Here is a 21,712-nt window from a genome sequence, read left to right as displayed (position 1 = left end):
AAGAGACTGAGGAAATAAGCTTGCAAAATAATATCCAGCAAGTCATATACCGTGAACCTTCAGTCATCCTCAGCTCTCGGTAGCACTGGGGTCCCCAGTGTGCTTCTCTCCCACAGCTGGCGTACGGCAGGCGTGCATGACACTGTCCCACACATCCTGCACTCAACAAAAGCTACTCGGACCCTTCTGCCAGGCTTTAAGCTGAAATTTCTGAGTGCCACCAAGCAGAAAAGCATAAAGCACACGCAGGAAGAAATTTTTATTTGCCACCAGAGGAGGCTGACAGAAAGCCTAATCAGCTGCACAGGCAAGCCCAACTTGAGTGCTTATCTGAAATGAACTGTGAAACTTGTTCAGCCTCAGCCATCACTATGGCTCAGTCTGAACCATTTCTACAGCTCTTTCAGAAGTAATGGGCCTGACAGATCAGGCTCAGCTCCTAGAATGCCTGAAGAACGTAAAAGCTCTCAAACCAAGACACTTCAAAGCTTTGCTAAAGGTGTAATGTCAGGGGAAAGAAAAGAGCATCAGTGCGTCAGCACTAGTATAAAGAACCAAACAGTTTCTGCTAAACCAGTTGTGTTAACAGGGATTAATACTGACACTTTGGTACTCATTGGACTCCAGAGTCAACAGTCTTGACAAAGCTCTATGGCACAATTGCACCAGTTAGTTTGTGGCTCCTGGAAGTCCACAGAATGTCTGCCTGGTCTGAACAAGGAGAAAGCAGCAGTTAAGGCACGATCATGCAAACCTCTTTTATGAGCAGAATTGCCTCCCACCTGCTCACTAGGCTTGGTGGGCTGGAGCTGGAACAACTCTTGAGAAAATTAGCCAAACGGAGCATGCACAGCACAACACAGGGCACATTCAAGAGGCCAATCCCATGATGGGCACAGGAAGGGCAGTAGCATAAATACCGTTCCCACCCAAAAAGGTCAGTGGCAACCAAGACCACAGTGCTCCCAGCAGAGCTCAGCCAGCTCCCTGGCAGAAACCTTCTCTCAGCCTTTGGGCCCTGCTCTGAAAGTTTCTTCAGCCTCACATGTTCTTCATTAACTTTTGGGTTTGGTTTTTTTTCTGGCAAAATGTCTGACATTCAAGCTTGTGTTATTCTCAATCTTGTAAAAGACAGTACATCAAAACGATCCATTAGAGGGATGGCACTACATCCAAGAACCAGTTTCACCTTAAAAAACTGAAAACCAAAGACTATAAGGATGCTTAGAGCTTTTGATCTTTACAAAAGACTTTAAATAAAAAGGGGTGGGAAGGAAACAGAGCTCCATCCATGTGAACCATTAAAACAACCATAAGCAGAAAATAAGGCCACCATGCTTATTAGCACAAAATAGTAAAATAGCCAGATTAGGAACCAGCAAGTTGTATTTTAAAGGCTTTCCATTTAATAACCAGAGATGGCTACAGAGGTCCATCACCAACATCTGTGATATGTATCTCTCCTTTCATGAGAATAAATTAAATTAGAAACACAACTTACATCCTGGTTTCATGCTCAGCAGAGTGCCGTAACACACAGATCTCATGCCGCTGACATGTTTGCAACACACGTATGCAACATGCCAAGTAGAACAGCCGAATTCAACACTCCAGGGAACTATAAGCACAGAAATGGGGGGGGTTCTGCATCTGTATTCACAAAAGATCAAAGCTGTTTTTCTAGTCCTACTGGAGCCTGAGTTTCAGCACATTAGAAGGCTTTATGATGGCTGGTAGTTAACGATCAAGATACAGGTTACATTTGCTCTCACCAACACCTCTGCAATGTGGGTAGGATAAGCAAACCCTTCAGCAGTGAGGCTCAACAAAGAAAGGCAGGAAGGCCGCCCAAGGCTGAACAAACAACACAGCAGGATTTAAAAACTCATCTAGACTCACTGTATTTCACTGCAAGAGCAAACACCTTCAAAAACTGACTTGGACCAGAAAAAAAAACCCAGTTCATTGGACTCCTGGTGCAACACCGTACTCCCAAAAAATCTAAAATTTTAGTAGGACTTAATACACTCCACTCATTTTAGGTATCTATCTGACAGGCAGTGCTGCCAAACTACAGTAATTATAACATCTCAGGGAAACAATCTAATTACAGGCTCCCGAGCAGAGCAGCGCAGTCAGAAGCACTATTATTCTTTAGCACAAGATGCATTATTCAAAAAGATAGGATTTAAGTGAGGAACCACCAGAGGGTTTACCATCTTCATTATGGCCATGTTGTAGAAACTTGGTATTTTACACGACCTTTATTACCAACATATAAAACAACAACTAAGCTACCAATTTTCCTACAGTGCAGCTAACACGCTTTTGCGCACTAGGTTTTCAGGGAAGCCAAGAGTCACTACGATCAAGCTAAACTCATTCTTCTTGGCTTCAGGACTCTTGGATCCATTAACTAGATGGCCAGACAACATCCAAAGTAGTCTGAGTAGACTAAGCTCTGATCCTCCCAGGTAAGTATCTACTCACCAGCCTTCAGAAGGCAAAAGGCAGCGATGAGCAACTTGTCTTCAATGCCATGAGTATCTTAGGATAGCCCAAAACTGACACCAGCCAAAGGCACTGCTCTCTAAGACCTGACATCTGGAGTTACTCACTCTCCAAGCAGCTGTTAACAGCCTGGGGGAAAGCACACCAAAAGCCCAGGATTCCTGAGCCTTCAGGCTCCAGGCACCTAAAAAGCTGGTCTATGCCTCTGTCGCTTGGAGTTGCTGTTTCTGGTGAAGAAAAATCTTGTTCTAGTCAGACTCTCCAGTTAAACACCCACAAGTTCCAAGAAACTCACTAACAACAAAGTAAGGGTACAGATCTCAGGTGCGAAGTTGAGAACAGCTACACAAGAGAAACAAATGCAGCAAAACACAAAATCACTACTTTCTACTCCAGCCCTACCGTTACCTGTTGACACCAATTGAGAAGCCACAGGAACCCTCTGAATGTCACGTTTAAGCATCTAATGCAGCAGCTCACCTGGAAGCCAGCAACGGGGAAAAAGCTCTTTCCTCCTTGGTCCAGGAGGATCTCCCTCTGCTGCTCTGTCCAACACAAACCTTGCTCGCTAGACAGGACTGTGACAGCAGCTCCTCCCTCCCTCTCACTGGGACCAGGCTCTAAGACACAACAAGCAGTAAGCAGGATCTCTTCCACTTGGGCTTTCCAACTTTACAAGTCTATTGTGTTCATTAGCCAGCTCATTCTTCTTGGTTTAAATGGTCTTCCTGTAGGTCACAGCTTTCAGGACTGAACAACAACTTATAAATCAGTCATACTCAGCATCCGCTAAACGCACATCTTATCCAACTCTAAATCTCTATTTTCCCTTTAGCATAAAGCCCACGCATGATGCATTAATAACCCCCACAGCAGACCTGGTGTTTAGGGCCCTTTTTGCAAACTCATACCACCGGTTTTAGGGGCCCACAGTGACAGGGTAGCCGATGCTGACAGTGCACCAGTTCTTCAGGAGCCAAACAAATTCCTATCAGCCAAGAGCTGGAGAGGTTAAAGGTTTTAACTAAAGCTTCAGCCTGCTCACATGGCTCTTGTTACGGTGTCAATGAAAGCCATGTGTCTAAAATCCCTGGAAGCACAAGGACTTCCGCAAACAAGGGACGGACTCCAGCTCTTGGAAACGTCTGCTGTAGGAAGGGGGCGGGGGGGGGGGGGGGGGGGGGGGCGGGGGGGGGGGAGAGCTTTGTTCAGTACAGGAGCAAGAAACCGCCCTTCAAGTAGAGTCTGAAAGTCAAAGCAAGAGGAACAGAGCACTCGCTCCGCAGCATCCGCAGGAATACCCTTCTTTGCAGCATCCCTGATGAGATACTCAACCACAGCGTTAGGCTAAGTGCCATCCACATCCAGTGAAACCATGCATCCCCTCACTCCCTCCACATCTTTTGACCTCCCACAGTATTTCAGTTGCTCACTTCTTATCACTAGGCAATTGAAACAAAGGGGAAAGGAAACTTATTTCTAAAGGGGAGGAGGAAGAGGAAGAGAAAAATAGTTCAGCATGAGAAGTGGTGCATAGTGAGTGTTGCCCATGTATTTCCTACTCCCCGCAGAACTCCTTTGTAATCTTATGGCTCCTGAGACACATGCCAGGCACCACAACTGCCAAAGGAATCAGAAATGCAACAGCCTGTTGTGTTGCCATGGGAATCGGGAGACAGGCAGTTAATTGATAAAATGGAGGTACATTAGATTTAAAAGAAAGAAAAAAAAGAAGGAAAAAAAAGGGGGTGGGAGGCGGGTGGGAAGATTTATACCAGAGTAGCATCTTCAGCAGGAAGGGAGGGAGAAACAAGAACACACATGGCATTTACAGAAGAGCTTTACAATGCCTGTAGGAGAGGTCTTTTTCCTTCTCCATTTTAATTTTCAGAGGATTTTACCCTCAAATCCCACCACATCACAAGACAGCCTGACATGCTGCACAGAATTGCCTGTCCACTCCCAGGCTGCGTTCTCTCTACATCGATCAATAAGCTTTTCATTCACTACCCAGCAAGAAAAACTGTATCAGCCTGGCAGAAGCATCACTGTCACAAGACCTGAAGACACGACATCTTTACCTCACTGGCCCACGCTACAGAGGTCACTAACCTGTGACAGAGCAGCATGCCTTGCATCTCTCAACGTGCAGCCCTGCGACCAAACTAACTAGTCAAAAAACTCTGGTACCAGCTCTGCTCCCTCTCAGCCTGGGCAGGCCTTCAGGACAGTCCCATGACCCGGGGACCTACAACGCCCACTTGAAGCCAAGACATTTTTGCCAGCTGTAAAACTCTACTGCATGCCAGCTAAAAGGAATAACATATGTTTTTCTGCCACAAGAATTAGGTGAGAGCCTAAGAGGCATTGCAGCAGCCTGGCTCACTGCTTGTTTCAATGCTGAGGTGATGGCGTGGGGATGTGGTCTCAGTTGGGATGTCAGACACTGCCCCTGTTCAAGCTGCAGCCTGTACTCAGGGCACTAAACGTTTGTGGTGGATAGTATTTTCCCATTCAGCTGGCCACCGCCCTCCACTACAAACTGGAGCTGTAGAATAGCAGTGCGTTGTCTTTACAACCAAGTACCCAGAAGCTCCTGGCTCTGTGTATTCTACCCATTGCTTTTACACAGCAGTTACTGTAAGCTTCTTGAGGTCTGCAATACCACTTCACCCCCAAGCACACCACTAGATAAATTCACTAACCGATGGAGAGCAAAGCTGATCCCTACAGAGAAGGGAATGAAGAAGGACAGTCCAGAGCATCTGTTGTCAAAGATTCAAGCCTCAGTCCCTATTGACTACAATAGCTGGTCTACCAGGCAAGAGCCAAGGAGGTACAACCTGCTGCATCCCCAGAAGCTGCCACCCACACAGGCAGGGAGACAGGGCTTCGCTTGGCAGTGTCAGCAGCAGCCACGCAGGCTGACAGGGCCTCCCACGGGAAAAGGGCTGGCTGCCTGCTGCCTTCACAGCACTCGGTGGTGGTGAGGCTTCACCACATGTAATTTCGAGGTTCCTACACAGTGACTGGAGCTTCTCAAAGCAGCTTGGATTACATAAACATGACGCTGTTGGCAATCAAGTGAAAGCCAGCCCACTCTGCCATACCCAAATTCAAATCATCGAGCACAGCAATGAAGCAGCTGTTTCCCGCAAGATTTATCACAGCCCTTCCAAGCTGCAGGATAAGGCAGAAATAGAGAGGGAAGAGGTGACTGCAAGAGAAAGCAATGCTTTGCAGGCAATAGCCAAATGCCTGGCAGCACATTGTGGGAGGAAGCAGCCCAAGAGATTTATGGCTGACTTGGAAACAACAACTGAAAGCTCTGCAAGTTCAAAGCTGAAAAGTTGGGGCTGTGATCTGGCATGGAGACAAGCTCTGCATCTGCCACCCTGGAAATCTATTGCCCCTGCTGTTCCCTGGAATAACCCCCCTGGCGTGGATATTACAATCCATTGCAACTTCAGCATCACTGGCTCCAGCTCCTTTAAAGAGAGGAGACATACCTAGAAAGAAACTTGCGATGAGGAGGAAGGAAAAGAGGACAATAAGAAAGTGAACAAGAACTATGAATGAGCAAGCAAAATCGAATGAGGACCAATGCAAAGTTGCTTTGCACTGACTGCAAGGAGATGCCCATTGAGGCAGATATTTGTCTTCACAAGGGCAGCTGGGAAGGGCACTGAACCTCAAACAGACATACAGAACAAAGGCCTTCTTATAAAGGTCTCATTCAGGAGGCTGACTGGTACGAAATCTGCTCTGCCACAGGCGAGACGTGCATTCTTGGTGCCCGCTGGAGACGGGAGGGATGGAGGACCCTGGGGTTTGCCTGCTACACTAGATCAGATCCACTACAATTCTTAAAAGAAACAAACAGCAAAGTTATGTTTGTTATTGTGTGAGGATTTCAAGTTTTTCAAATAATGGCATTCAACAAAATATGCAAAGCAGATAGGTTTTGGCAGCACAGGGCACTAGAGAGGGAAGTGACTAGTAGAAAATGCACAAAGTTTCTTTCACTGAGCAATAATTAACTTGCAGCATATGGTGGACCTATTAATCTCAAGATTACAGTCTTAATTTTTACATAGTTATTATTTTTAACACCGTCAGTATATTCTTCCAACATTCATGTTTCAACACCCTATCCAGCATTTTCCAGCCTGAACACAGGGCCCATCTATCCCACCTCTGAGGCAACACCCTGTTTTCACAGAAAATAATGAAAATATAAATCTCACAATTTTAAGCATGTTTCAAGTGCGACAAAAAGAACAGAGCACCCATATGCCTTCCTCCCCAGCTTGTGCTACCCCCTGCCTCTAGAAATAAGCCACAGACACATTTGAAAAACTAGGACCATGCTAATGTAATATCTGGTATGTTACAGAATAATACAGGCTTAATTCTTCCGTAAATAAATAATAAAATCACTTCAACCACTTGGAAGTATTATATTCACTTGATTCACCATAGCTTATGCTAGCTAGAGGAAATAATTTTCCATGTAAACAAGCCTTTAGCTGTAAAGATTCAGTATGTCCTTTCCCCCCAAGCCCCACATCCGAACTGGGTTGCCTCGCCCAGACCATTGCAACTGCTGGAAGACTTAAGGACAGAAAGGAGCATTAGAAAGCAACCTGGGGTAGCCCTGACAGCCCTGAGAGCCAGAATGCCAGCTGGGGAAAACAGACTTACTAGGAAGGCTCCTGCCTCGATGGTGAGCTTCCTTCCTTCTAGCAGCCCAAGCGATGTACCACGTAACACAGCCTTCCCTGGAATCACCAGCACGCACTCACAAAATCTCTGGCTCTCCAGTTGCAGAGCTGTAGTCACACCATATGTTCAGCTTCTTTATAAACCTAGCACAAAGCTAACTTCTTAGATTCTTTTATTTTCAAAGCACCACAAAAAAGCTTGGGAATGAGCTCAGTCTAAACCCACCATGTCTGCAAACCCCGACACATACATACATGCACAGTTGTCCACAGTTTCTGAGGTTGTGGGAATTTGTAAGGCACAAGCGTTGGTTTCGAGGCTGCTATTACGGAAGTGAAGACAGCTGCTCTCAGTGAGCTGATCCGATGACAAAAAGAAAGAAAAGGAGGCAGACACAGGTCTTTAATGAGACATTTATAAATGATTTCCCAGGCAGAGCACTGGCACTAGCACAGAGAGAGAAGCAGTCTCAGGACACCTTCTGAACTGGAGAAATTTATCTTAAGTACCAAACATTGTAAAGAGCAGCCAAGCAAAGCATAGTGCTTTCTCTCTCCATCAGAAAGGCACTCAAGCAGCAGGGTTTTGAAGTTTCATAGCCTTTTTAAGTGTAGGATTTTTGATCAGGCATCATTCTCACATAAAACCCACTCAGATGGACTCTGGTGCCATTCCTAACCAGCTACAGCACTAACTGAAAGAGATGAGCAGCCAAGCAGCACATTGCTCAAGCAGGTGCACACAGAAAGGCCATTGACTTATTCACTCAGAAATGATGGAATTAGCTCACTACCAATAAAACGTAGAAGAGAAGTTACCAAGAAATAGCCTGGCTTGGTCTATCAAAAGAGTAATTATTACTTTATGATCAGACTGGAGCCAGACCAGTGGGTCAGCAGCTCCAAGAACAACAGCCTGTACAGGGAACGTGATGCAGAAGTTGCTGTGTGTGCATAACTCAGCATGTTTACTCATGGGAGGTAACCTAAGCAGCCATGCACAAGCAGAGTAGCCGTACCTCCAACAATCCAGGGGAAAGAAAGGTTAAATGACCAGGAGAGCACCTAGTTCGACTCTGACTTTGGCATAGACTGCCTTTGGGCATAGTACTTACTCCAGCTACGTAAGCAGCATTATAAACCTCTCTTACATCCTTCCAGCACCCAGATGATCCGGTTACCCCATTCAAACCAGATTAGCTCTACTGTAGCACCACATTTTGCCATGACAGCTGAGGAGCCATGCCACTCATACCTGTGCTCCTGCTGCACCGTCAGCTTGCGACCAGCAGCACTTTGGAGGCCTATGTGTCCACAGCTCAAGCTTAAAGCATCCTTTAATTGAAGCCAGGGGTGCAGCTAGAAGGTGCAAGCTCAGGCAGTGAGTGCTCTGCTGGCACCCAGAGGTCTTCCCTGTGTGCAGAGCTAGATATGTAGCAATAAACCACATCAGTAAGATCCTCCCTAGCTTTTCCTCTTATTGACAACAACTTCTTATTTCTGCCTGCTGAACCTCAAAAACATTTCCTAGGTACAAGCACAAGTTTTTAACCAAGTTTCCAATATTAATTTGCTCTGCTTCCCTCTGGCAGGAGTTGGGCTAATCTTCAGGGTGATTGCTCTTTGCAAAAGCTCCCAGCCTGCAGCTGTGAAAGGCACTTTCTCACGTTCTGTTCTCAAGGGAAAAAAGTACAAAAATTTAACACTGGACATGTAATAACAAAGAAGGACGCTTGGTTAGCTCCTTATCAGCATGCTGAGAGGCTTGTTTTCAGTGTAACCAGCCATCCTGGAAGACAGCAGAGTTAAGCCACTGTTAATTGAACTGCTGGGATGGTATCAGCAGAAAGGCAAGCATCATGCTTTCTGTCTTGTTTGTATGTTTTCTCCCTTGTCATATAAACATGATATCAATACAATTATATCACCCCTACAAATCATCCATCCGACTTGCCTGAAAGAGGGACACTTTGGGGGCCATAAGCAGCATCCCCAAGATCCCAGGGGAACTGTAGGAGAGGTAAAGACCAACATCTCTTAATTGCCAAACTTGTGCCCAACCCTAGGGCTGCACTGTGCTGAAACACAGCTGTGATTCATTAATTCATCAGCCATTTATTTGTTCAGCCATACATCCATGCGCAGATCACACAGGCTACACATCTCCTGCGAAGGTCATACAGTAGACTGATTGTACACAGATCCACACTATGCAGAATGCAGTTTGTTGGGCTGTTTTAGTTTTGCCTAATCTAATAAAAAGGATATTTCAGAGCAGATTAACACTGAGTCATCTACTTTATTCCAAATATCTGGCTTAAAAAGTTAAGTATCCAATTGAAAAGGCCATGAGCTGTACATGAACAGACACTATTTGCAGAAAATCCAAATCACTTATTTGCAGTGGATGTCTAAAGGTTTTTTTGTTTGTTTTGTTTTTTGAGGAAAAACCATGATCATGATCCAGACCTGACCCTAAAAAACCATGTGAACTACGATATGAACATAGAAACCCACAGCAGGCATCTCAAACCCAACAGCTCTTAGTCTCAGTGATCACCAGAAATGATACATTATACCCTTCCAGGGTGATGGTGGGTGAAGTGAGAAGCGATGGTGGTGGTGAAATCCATAATGTGAAGCGAGAAATCATGGACAAAGCTGTGGGAGATGACTAGTTGAGTTGTACAAAAGTCTCAGCACATGGTCCCACCAGGCACCCTCTCTACCCTTGAACACACAGTACGCTCCCAGTCCCAGCACATCTCACTGGTTTGAAAGACTCACATGTGAACTATCCCTCTCTCATGCCACTTCATCAAAACTTTGTTAGATGATCATTTTTATGTTTTTCTCCTCTGAGCACATCTGGCCAGGACAGCAGTCAGTCAGTCAGGATGATGTTCCCACCTCCTTTTTACAGGTCAGGATTTTCTCAACATCATACCATCCTTATCTGAAATTGTTTGTGCAAAGTCTTCATTCTGGCAGACTTCTAAATTCTGGCAGGTTTTTTTGAGCAAATACCTCCAGATACAATAATCTGCAATAAGCAATTATGTGAAATAAATTATACAGCAATACATAAGGCTCCTGTCATCCTCAGGGATGCTAATCTTAAACAACTGTACAGGTTCAAGTGTGAAATAAGACAAGCACAACCCAAGCACAGGACTGAGACACTTGCCCTATATGTTCAATGACTGCGTACCCTCAGCCAAATTACAAACGCACTAGTGTTTACAGAGACAGCACTTTTGTCAATGAAAAGGACTACGGGAAGCAGCGTCAGAGGGAAGCTGCTGCTCCTGGTGCCAGAACCAGGAGGGCAAAAGGCCAGAAAAACCTGCTGGCCAGGATAACTGTTCCACTTTCACCTCTTGACACACAGGATGACATGGAGCAAGACCTAATTGTCTTGTGTATAAACCACCAATAATAATGACCTACCTCACAGCCCCAGGCTTCGCAGGTGGTGGTGAAGCATTCAGAGTGTCTAAACAGAGAGGTTTCACATGTGCATAGCAGGCTTATAGTTACAGAAAGTGAGAAGGACTTACAGCTCGTGCTTGGTAGGAATTCATAAAGCAGCTTGGAAACACTCCTGTAGCAGCAGTTAACTCCTGAGTAACACTGCCCTGAAAATCAGAGCACTGGCAGTGTGCTAGATCACCTAATTCCTGAATTCTTGATGTAGATTTGGTTTTTAAGAGGTACTTATGGCAAAGTTCATCGCTGCCTTCCTCTGCAACCATTTAAAATCCCCAGGCACAAATATTTCCTTTCTCACAAAGAATTCTGTAAACAAAACCATGCGAATAAAGCACTCTGCTGCATCCTCCAGGCCATCGATGACCCAGACGTAGCACACAGGATACCTATTTACTGTGCTGGAAAAAAACATTGCCGAAATGATCACATTTGGTAGTAGAGAGACCATTAACTGTGTTCTGAATGGGGTTGCTTAAGTCCAATTTTGACAACTCTTATTATTTTATAGTGAGTATTGCGATATGTGGAGTTTTCTTACAGACCTCAGACCTCACTACCGCATAAAAATCAATTTCTTTCTTTAAGGGGACATTACTTTCTAGCACCTTTATTAAAAAAATAAGCAAATATCCCACTGAACCCAAAAGAGGGGAAGTTTTCCATATTCTAAATATTTTAAGGCTTTTGTGGAGACCACTTGACCTATTTAACTGCTTGCAAGAAGGATGCTCATGCAGGGCCAGTGTGTGATGGTTAGATCCCACCAATTGCCAGTACTATGTAGCAAGAGCCTGATGCCACTGTAATCCTATGGATTCTCATCCCAAATACATCTATGCCAAAGGGAATCTTTCCTTTGATTTCAATGAATATTGGCTCAGGCCTCTAATGATTAATCCGCTCTTGTAGGATTAGTTCAGTTGTTCGCAGTAGAACATGCGGGAGCAGATTCTGCCCCGAAGCTGCACCCTTACTCCAATGGGTGTAACCACAAGCATACCAATGTTACTGCAGGCTTACACCAGCCCAGCTGAATAGGATTTGGTTCATTATATCCAAACCACCATTAGCTGAACATCTGTGGGAAGCAGATTTTCTTTCCCTGCTGTTCTGCAAGGAGCTACAGACAGAGAGCAGGAGGGCGTCTGACCTCCATATGCCTCCAGCGTGTGCTCACGTCTCGTTCTACAATGAGTGCACTGAATATTAAGGATTAACTGTATCAAATCCTTCTAAAAGCATCTAATGATTAAGACAATTAAAATCAGACTCTCATTTGTCTCTAGATGTCACCTGTAAAGCTGATTAAATCAAGATTGATTCAATGCCCTTCTATATTGCCTGGAATGCATCAAACGACTTCTTGGGAGAGGAACACTGCCAAAGGTCCTTTCCCTTTTCAAGAGGGGAACCAGCACCTCCAACCCCTGCCTAGAAACTCCAGTACAAAACATATTTCAGACTGCAGGATGGCAGATAGAGTGGCTCATGAAAGGGACTTGTGAGCTGAATACAAGCCCTATGCAAACAGTCAAATGGTTGGTCCACAACCATGCCAGAAAGCATTTGGCTTCTGGATATGCAGTGAGGATTAGAAGCAAATACGCAGCATCTCACAAGAGCATCACTCTCCACAACCAAGTAGATTTGTATGGAGTGATGTGACCTACGTGCAGGGCCTTTCACTCACCCCACAGTAAAAATGAACACACACACTCAGCTTCTAACAATCACTCAGCAAAGCTTCTCCGGTGCTTGCTGCAGTTCCCACACCTCAGCTGCACTGACCATCCACCACCACGTTGCCCTCCCAGCCCTGCTCCCCCATTTGCACTGCACATCAATCTTAAACCAGCGACTCTCATTAGCAGTTTTTTCTGTTCAGCCCTTGAAAACACACTCTTGTTTTCTTTAGGTATCTGATAATTTCTCAAACAGATGACTGTGTGTATGTGGATACTGTAGCTCTTACGACCAACTGACAAATAATCTGCTGATACTGAGGTGATCAGAAGCATTTGATCTTAAGCCATGCGGGTTGGCACCTTGTCCTCCCAATTCCCCTAGAAACTGAAGATGCTGTGTAAGCAGACCCATTATGATAAAGCAAGACTTCATCAAACTTCGAAGACACCAATGACCCATTTCCAGCAACAATCACTAATCTCACTCAAGGAATATCCATTCACACTTGCAGCGTGGATTAATTGAGGATGGTGCTCACAAAGAACTGACAATACCAATCGCTCCATGAGGCCCGAAGCAAAACCAGCAAAAACAAATGCTCACTACAAATAATAGCAGCCTCGGGCCCCATGATGTGGGGTCTATTCTCCCAATTTGCCAGTGCACAACACCCCAAGTTAATATTAATCAAGAGCCACAAAGCCTTTGAATAGACAAGAATTAGCTCCCTGTGTCTGTGCCAGTCAATCAGCTGCTCCGGACACTACAATCCCATTTCTTTTGTTTCATACAAAACAGTAGTTCAGTGTCTTTCATATTTATTTGGGAATGAGAATTAATAGATTGATACAAAACCAGATAGCCTCAGCACTCTTTCTTGCAGCTTTGCAAAAAAGCCTGTGGTAAGACACTGCCAAACCATCAATGATTACTTGAGAATAACCTGCCGAAGCTCCCTCTTATTATCGAGGCACAAATTCCTCATTAAGGACACCTTCCCTCCTATTTTACTGCAAAATAATCCTAGAGGCAACAGAAATTACTTCTTATTGCTATGCATCCAGTCAATTTACTCCAACATAATCCTGAGAAACTTGAGGGGCAAACAACTGATTTTCAAGTTAATTTACCAAGATGTTGCTGCTAACCTTGCTGCAGATAAATAAATGGAATGATTTTCCACTGAGGAAGGCACTAATCTCATAGAGGAGCTAAGGCAGTGGTGAGATTTAGACTCCTCCAGCAGAATTCATGCAGGTATAGTTCATTAATGATGGGGCCAAGGTATATGCAGAGACTTAGCCACACACAATTGCTGAGTCTAAAACTAGAAGCAGCCCTCAGACGAGACCTGCATTTCTAGAAAACAAATCAGAAAAAAAATAACTCGCTCCCCCCCACCCCCCCCCCCGAACAGAAGACTCAAAACCAGATTCAACCCTGATAAGAAGATCACACCACACCATTTGCAAAGGAAACCTCTGTTAATTGCAAAGAGGCACCTGGGAGGTAACCCATGGAGTCTGTCCAACTCTCTGTTGGCCTCTTCTCCTTATCTGCTGGTGCTAGGAGTGACTGATCACATTCAGGTTGGAGTGACAGCTCTGATCACGCATCCCACCTAATGCAAACTCAGCAACTGCACTCAGCAAACACGTCCCAGCTGCTGCATGAACAACATGAAGCTCATCCCCTCAGCACAGCAGTAATCATCCCCTGGGGATGAAACCAGCCTCAGCTGATTAGCAACCAGAAACCAAGCGCAACTAACTACCCCAAAAACTAGCACAGCTCAAGCTTATAAAACCCTCATTACAACATACTTAGTTTAATTACTCTATGGAGCCAGTCATCTAGTGCTCTTTAATAGCCCTGTGAGCGCTCCAGTCCACTTTGCTTTTATTTTTAGTGAACAAAAGTCTCATACAGTGCTTGCAAAGGCAGATATTATGCCAGCAGATATTAATAGTCCTGTGCATTTATTTTTCATCAGAAATAATGTATGTACACTTACATGAAAATGAGAAGGCATTCCCAGGCTCCTGGCAATGCTGTATAGTTTAGCTGTCAAAATATAGTTTTTGGCAATAAAACTCAGCACCCACTGAAAAGCAGTTTTAGTACTCATAGCCATGCCTAAATATGATATTCAGGTCACAGATACTTGCATCTGCCCATTCAGAAAGATGGGATCCATCTGTAAAATTCAAGATCGAGACTGGAGTCAGACTGGATGCATTTAAGTCTCACAGAAAGTGTTAACAGGTTTGGGCTTTTTTGCCTCCAGTGCTGAAGCCCCAGTGTTGCCCCACTCCATCTGCAAATACTAATTTTCCTTTTTTCCCTCCTCCTTTTGCCAGAATTCTTTAATTGAAGAGATTTAAGAACCATAAAAAACACTGTAAATGAACACCAGAGCTAGCTGACAGCAAAATGCAGTATGAAAACCAAAACTTTCTCCTCTAACCAAGTTACTCTAATGCTGCTCTGAGCAGACAAAAAAACAGCCTGAAATGTGAACGCTTCCCTTCCCAGTGGCTTTCACCTGTTCCACCAGCTGGGAGGGCCGTGTGGACCCATTCATCACAGCTTCCATTCTCTCTCCATCTTGCAACTCCAGGCAAAAGCAGGCTTTTCCAGGAGGAGAATCACAAAGAAACCAAGACATACGAGCTTTGTAAGTAACAAGAGTTCCAAACATTATATTGAGCCCTTTGCTAGTGACCCACACCTCTTGCACAGAAACCTCTCTTGTGCATGGGGTTGAGAGCAGTAACTTTCTTCACTTGCAGCATGGGAAATAAGCCAATGCATTTGTGGGAAATCCTCTCCTGAGACAGCTAGAGATGAATTTTCAGTCTATTTTTAAGGAAAATAGTTCCCACAAAGCAGCAGAAATTTTTTCCACTGTTCCAGCTTTATGGGAGAGGAGGGAGTGGGATAGCTGATGTGGAGACCACTCATTAAGGTTAACGTTTTCCAAGAATCCATGTCAGGTGCCAGTCCTCCACTGACTTTCAGTGGAAGTGACTCATTTCAGCTCTCTTTCACAATAAAAAAAAAGAAAAAAAAAAAGGCACCTCCATCCACAAGAAGCCAATGCACCTAACCCAGAATACCACCACAAAAAGCCCTTATACCTCATAGGTCTTTGGAACTGCCGGCTCAGATAGGAGACCAAATAACTCTCCGCTCTAGGAAAGTTCAAAAAGGACACTCCATGAGCTGGTAGGAAACAGGGGCTCCGAGTAAGTTTTCAGGAAAAGTAGCTCTGACATACTGAGCCAGCTTGTCACATGTGCTATGATAGGTCTACATCATATTTGGTCTCTATAGAAACCTACATCTATGAACTATGAAATTATATATGCACGCACACACAGCATCTTACATTTGCATCAGTCCTCTGTTCTGTTATGTAAGATGTGAGTTGTCAAGAGTACATGGAAATGTTTAACAGGGTACGTCTCCACTGCCTGGGAAACAAAAAAAGAGTCAAGAGATGGATGAAAGACACTTGACTTTCTACAACAGAATATGAACAGAGTGCTGGGGAAAAGAGAAAGAAGAAATCAAAAGCATCTTTGTGTATTCCAGACTAAGAAAAATGGGAAGTAGATCTACTTGTACTTTTGCAGACAAGGCCGATCAACTTATGGTCTGAGCTTAAGGTAGGAGGAAGAAAGTATGAAGCTTTTAAAAATTTATTTGCATCTCATGGCTCTGACAACTCTCAGGTACAACTGGAGAACAAGCACCTTCTTTTGACACCCAGTCTTCCAGATGTAACCTTGATGTGGGGTCTTTCTGAGCCAGTCCCAGGCTACCAGAGCCAAGAGACAGTCAGCCAACAGACTGTACGTTGTTCCAGTTTAATTCTGCACTTGATTAGATTTATGGTTTACTTTTGCAACTATACCTCAAGCTTTTGAAATTTCTGTCTTCCCCCAAGGTAGCAAATTCATAGAGATCAATGTTGCAGAGCTCTGTATTTTGTAATCTAAGCCACACTGGTTTTCTTCCATCAAGCTTCAGGGATCAAGTGGATCACCAAATGCATTTTAAAAAAAAAATGGCAAAGTCTCTTTCGGCATTTCTGGCAAGAGGCAGGTTAAGTGTGGAGGCAAGACATAAGTTCAGAAAACTCCAGTACAATCAGATCCCCCTGGAATCAGGCAAACCCTGACAGTCTCCCAGGAAGCACCCTCAGTGCACAGAGCTCATGCAAATGTTCAAAGATGGCACAAAGCGGAGCTCATGGTTTCTGCTGGGCTTCTCAAATGCCTTGCACATAGCCTCCTTCATGCAACTTTTAAGACCCGATGTAAAGCTTGGTATCTTTAGAGGATCTTTACTTCCCAGCAGACACCCAATGTACCACAAAGGCACTTTCTTGGACAGTGACAGAAGAGGGAAGCAGAAAAAGCCTTCTGAAATATTAACATTAAACATACAGAAGAAAATGGTTTTCAGCCTCTCCATCTCAGCCATGGTCCCTCTGTACATTAGAAAGGCTCCAAATGCCATGACACTGGGGAAAGCGCTCAGCGCTGACTGCACAGTACCAGACCTAACTACATGCCAGTCTGAGGGCTGTTATTTCCTCTTGATAAAGCTGGGTTATCAGTACTGCCATGAATTAACAGCAGTGATGCACTTAAAGGCCACAGGGCAAGTGACAGGTTAGCAAGACAGAAGAATGTGAGGATGGAGCAAAGCTCCATCACCCTCCTGTGGCCCAGTCCTGATCAATCCCAGGAAAGGTAATGAAATCCAGTTCCACAGCCATCTACCACCACATACTCTGCCTGCAGGCATCCTCAAAGTTTATGTCAGTGCCTGCTGTGGTTACTATTTTAGTAATGTGGACACTTGGCTCTGAAATAGAATTAAACCACTCTGACAGAAAGAAAAGAATATTCTCTTGGAGTTTCTCCCCACCAAAGGCTGAAACTCATGATTGCGCTGCAGCCAGGCCCCACAGCCAGCACAGACACTGCCACTCTCAGAGAAGGGCGCATAGCCGAGTCAATAGGATTTTGGGATGCACGCTTTGCTCACCACTTCAAATTACCCTTGGAAAGGAGAGGAGCAGGAGGCAGCGAGGGCCTGGCCAGGCCTTTGGAGAGATTGCCAGGAAGAACAGCAGGTACAGGCCCTGCGCAGACACAGTGGTAGCTCTTGGGCAGGACACAGAGCAAGATGGCACAAGGGATGACACCAAAGATGATGCTACAAGCCCTACTGCAGTTATCCACCTCACATACACTGGGTGAGCAGCCCTGTCGTGCTCTGTTCTCACCTTCCAGGTAGGACCAGCTGGGTGCTGTGATTGCTCCAGCAGCTCCATAACTCCTGAAAGCCCCCTGCACCACCCTGACAGGTAGAGGAGCAGCAGGCTGCACAGTACCAACCCACCACTCCGAGACTTCTCCCCTTCTCCATACACTCATTTGTCCAGGAATAAAGCTCATTTTAGAACTACTCAGGCAAAGGTCACACTCAGTTTGGTGCAGATTCTGCCCACGCTCGGCCGGCGTTGCTGCACATCTATCACAGTGACAAATGGCTGTGGCTGAACAAGGCACAAAGAAGCTCCAGCAAACAAGCACCGCATTCAGCTGGAAGGCTGCATCGGACCCCAGTGCTGCCTATCTGCGCTGCCTATCCACGCTGACTAACTCTTTCATACTGCAACACACACGCCAACTGTGTTTGCCAAGACACCTCTGTGCAAAGCCTCCAAGGGGAAGACAGGCCTCGGATCTTTTCCTTCATTTTGGTGTTGTTTTAAAAGTGATAAAATCAACTGAAAGTAACTCCATGCCACACTGCAATTAAAAATCCAGCGCGAAGAACCCTGAGAGATTCACAACTGGTAGCTATTAGTTACTTCACTGGAGTCCTCCATTTCTCAATCACAGCTAGGTGCGAGGAGAAACAAGGGGGAAATACAGAAACGGGTCTGGGGAATAACTTCAAAATAAACAGCCAAACCTGGAAACCTTATCCTAAGAATTCCTTTGTCAGTTTGCGCTTCTCTCTAGCAAACAGATATAAGGATGTTTCAATATCTTTGATTTGGATACTAAATACAGAAATTAGTCTTTCTAATATTAAAACCCACTGAAACACAGAAAAGTGCAATTCAAAAAAATCTCTACATCTAAGGCCAAGTCCTCAGCCAAGGAAAAGCAGTGCTGCTCCACTCTCTACAATACTGTATTACACCAAAGGACCTGGAACTCAGCCCATGATCTCATGCAGTGACTGGCCCCTCAAACAAGACCTTGCACATGTGCAAAATACCAAGTTAAGACCATGATTTTTACAATACTGTTCAAGGAAAGAATTTACTGAGTGGGAGAGATGATATATACGCTATCAGTCACTGAAAGAAGAGAAAGCTCAGTTGAAAAAATCCATGAGCAAAGCAGGGCTGCTGATGTGTAATAATGGAGCAGAGCCAGGGTCGCTCAGCAGCAAGCAGGGTCTTTGCATGGAAGTCCTGTGGAGGGTGTCATGGACAAGGTCACATGCCCCAACACAACAGAAACTTCAGAGATGGGGGGGTTTTTTGTTTGTTTTGTTTAAATAACTAACACTTCGCATTACCTCTGACAAGAGAGAACATTGCCTGGTGACCCTCATTTTACAATGTCATTATCATAGACTATTTATCCTAGCATGCTAAAGGATATTTTGTCCATATTATCCCTTATACTAAAAATGTTGGCTGAAAGGTCAAAGCTTTCCTGCTTCTGCCAAATGCTATGTATTTTTTGGACTGAGATATATAGCAAACTAACCAGGCATGTGGGCAGTGGCCTGAACTATTATGGGACAAAAGGCTGACAAATCTCAAAAAGCAACAAGTGACATTTTCAATGGAAGCGTAACATACTGAACATACAAGCAATTGATCGGACATACATAACCCTGATGCTTTTCCCCAGAACCAAGCAGAAAGCCTTTTGTAACACAGTGAAATAAAATGCATTACATGCAAAACTTGCACCTTTAATATTTGCTAAATTATTTCTAATTAAAAAAAATACCCAGCAATCAAGAAGCCAGAATGAGTCTTAAGCAAAACACATCTCAATCACTTTTGAAGTGTTTATTATACTGCATAAAGGCAGTCTGTAATGGCTTATTTATACAACTGGATATAGATCAACAGACAGCAAAGCATGTACAAGGATGTCTAGATAAGTCATTATTCAAACACCATTGTTTCAAATTATTCTGTTCAAAGGCACTAATTCAAGGCAACCAGCAGAGGAGAAATCACCTTAAGTGCCTGGTTCTTACTGTTGTGTTATCACAGGCCAGAAGCAATGGCTATAGGACAATGTCTAAGAAAGTCATGGGTGAGGTTCTCATCTGCCCAGTTATGACCAGCTCTTCAAATGTTACCATCTGTAGAGTACACACATGCAAACAAGCAAGACAGGAGGCAGCATCTCCCTCTATTCGCTCTAAACACCAGTGGATCCATCTGCCTCCCACCCACTCCCACAAACCTGCCTGTTTTGTGCATTACTTGGAAGAGGGAGGCTGCTTACTCACCCCACTGCACTTGTTTTGATCCATGCTCACAATCAGTCTAGGTACAGATGAGGAATTTCACATCCTGCTGAACACTGGCACCTTTAGGCCTTTGCCTTTAAGCCTGGTAATCACCTGGGTCAGCTCATGCCTCTGCCAGATCAAGTCCTTACCTTCTTTTGAACCAGTGGTAACAGCAGCTGCAGTGGTCCCTGATGCCCGTCCCACTGGGCTGGAGTGCTTCCCAGCCCTGCCGGGGATTTTAAGTCCACTTGGCTTCAGCATGTTTGCTGCCTCCTGTATCTCAGGCTTGTGTTGCCAGTGTCCTCGAAGGGTTGTCCTGGTATCACCGTTCAGGCTTCTGGATGATAGACCTCATCTTCCATTGTCACGGACCTGGGAGATAACAGCACAAGGAAATCAGATTGAGAACGGGTGGGAAAGCACTGAACAGGCTCCCCAGAAAGCAGTACCCAGCTCCCTCCTCACATCCCTAGAGAGTCAGGATCTTTCATTTCTTCTCCTGTAAAACAAGGGTGATCATTTCTTCATCTCCCATCTCAATGTTATATCCTTTCTTCAATCTCACAGTCTCACTTTAAACCTGGAGTCCTGGACCAAAGCTGAAATCTCCAAGAACCACTCAACAAGAACATAAATTCAGTTTGGGATTTGAGTGACTGAAACTGTTAACTGCTTTTAAATTCTAAAGCCTCAGTTCACGCATCAGCCAGGACCCAGTTCTGCTGTCAGAGCCCTTACCAAAGGCACACTAACACCCTCAGCACAACACCTTCGGGGCACGGCCCCCATTTTCACAAGACTTCAAGGCAGCCTCTGAAAATTGACAGGAGAAGGAGAAGAAGCCAGTGTCCAAGATGGGGCTTTTAGCTCCTCTCCTTTAAAAGCAAATCCAAAACCTTGTTACAGAAAAAGGGCATCCGACCCCATGGATTTCCAGCAAGACTGAAAAAAAACCAAACAACCCAACTTTCTGAAACGTAAGCATGACTCTACCAACTATTTATTAGTGAAGTCACATCACCCTTCCCGGCAGGCAAACAGAATAAAACCTCCAAATTCCTTGCAAGGATGTTGCATTAACAAGCACACAACTCAAGCAAAAAGTTTTATGCCAAAGAAAAGAAAAACAAAGGAAATTACTAAGTTGCTTAAAAAAAAATACGCAAAAACATTCCTAATGGATAAAGAAAAATAATCAAAATATTGAGACCATCAGCCCAAGGAAGCTAAGGCTGGCTGGCTGAGCAGGCTGGGATGCAGAAGGAAGAAGGTGGGCAGCAGAACGAGCCAGGGACAACTCGGATATAACTGCAAAGGGAATTGCAAGGAGAGCAAACCAAGGAGCAGCCAGAAGCCGGGGGACACCCAGACCTACTTCCTGGGCCAAGGAAGGAGGCAGCCTGCTGCAGGCAGCCCCCCTGAGAATTAATGTAGCAAAGATTTGCAGATGCTGCTAGGCGGGGTGGGGGAAGGGGGATTGCAATAGCGGGATCGGGAAGTGATTAAGGCATGAGTAAGGATTTCAACACAGGCTGGGTCAGTGAGGGGAGAGCTGGCAGGGCTCCAGGGAAAGCTGCAAGCAGACACAGGGGAGGAAAAACCACAAGGAGAATTCCAAAGCTGTATTCCTGAAGAATATCTGAGACACCAAAGACTGTTTCAACAGTAAGAGTCAGTTGTCCCACACCGGTTTAGAGACAAGGAAAGGCAGGATTGGCAGAGAC

The 21,712-nt window shown here is 44.9% G+C and overlaps 1 protein-coding gene across 6 annotated transcripts in view; it reads right to left on the bottom strand.

Annotated features, from left to right (window-relative positions):
• CLIP2 (CAP-Gly domain containing linker protein 2) overlaps positions 1-20,284 on the bottom strand; it is a 66,615-nt gene extending 46,331 nt beyond the window's left edge. For all 6 annotated transcript variants that reach the window (XR_005102216.1, XR_005102217.1, XM_037375102.1 and 3 more), the window contains exon 1: positions 20,138-20,284. Coding sequence is in view for 4 of the 6 variants with exons in the window: in XM_037375102.1 (XP_037230999.1) it covers positions 20,138-20,249 (112 nt within the window). In the remaining 2 variants the exon portion in view is untranslated. The remainder of the gene's footprint in view (positions 1-20,137) is intronic.
• Between the last annotated feature and the right edge of the window lie 1,428 nt (positions 20,285-21,712).

The sequence above is a fragment of the Falco rusticolus genome, chromosome 1 (assembly GCF_015220075.1).
Source record: "Falco rusticolus isolate bFalRus1 chromosome 1, bFalRus1.pri, whole genome shotgun sequence".
Lineage (NCBI taxonomy): Eukaryota > Metazoa > Chordata > Aves > Falconiformes > Falconidae > Falco > Falco rusticolus.
Note: the sequence above shows the minus strand (reverse complement) of the source record. Positions and strands in the feature narration are given on the sequence as shown.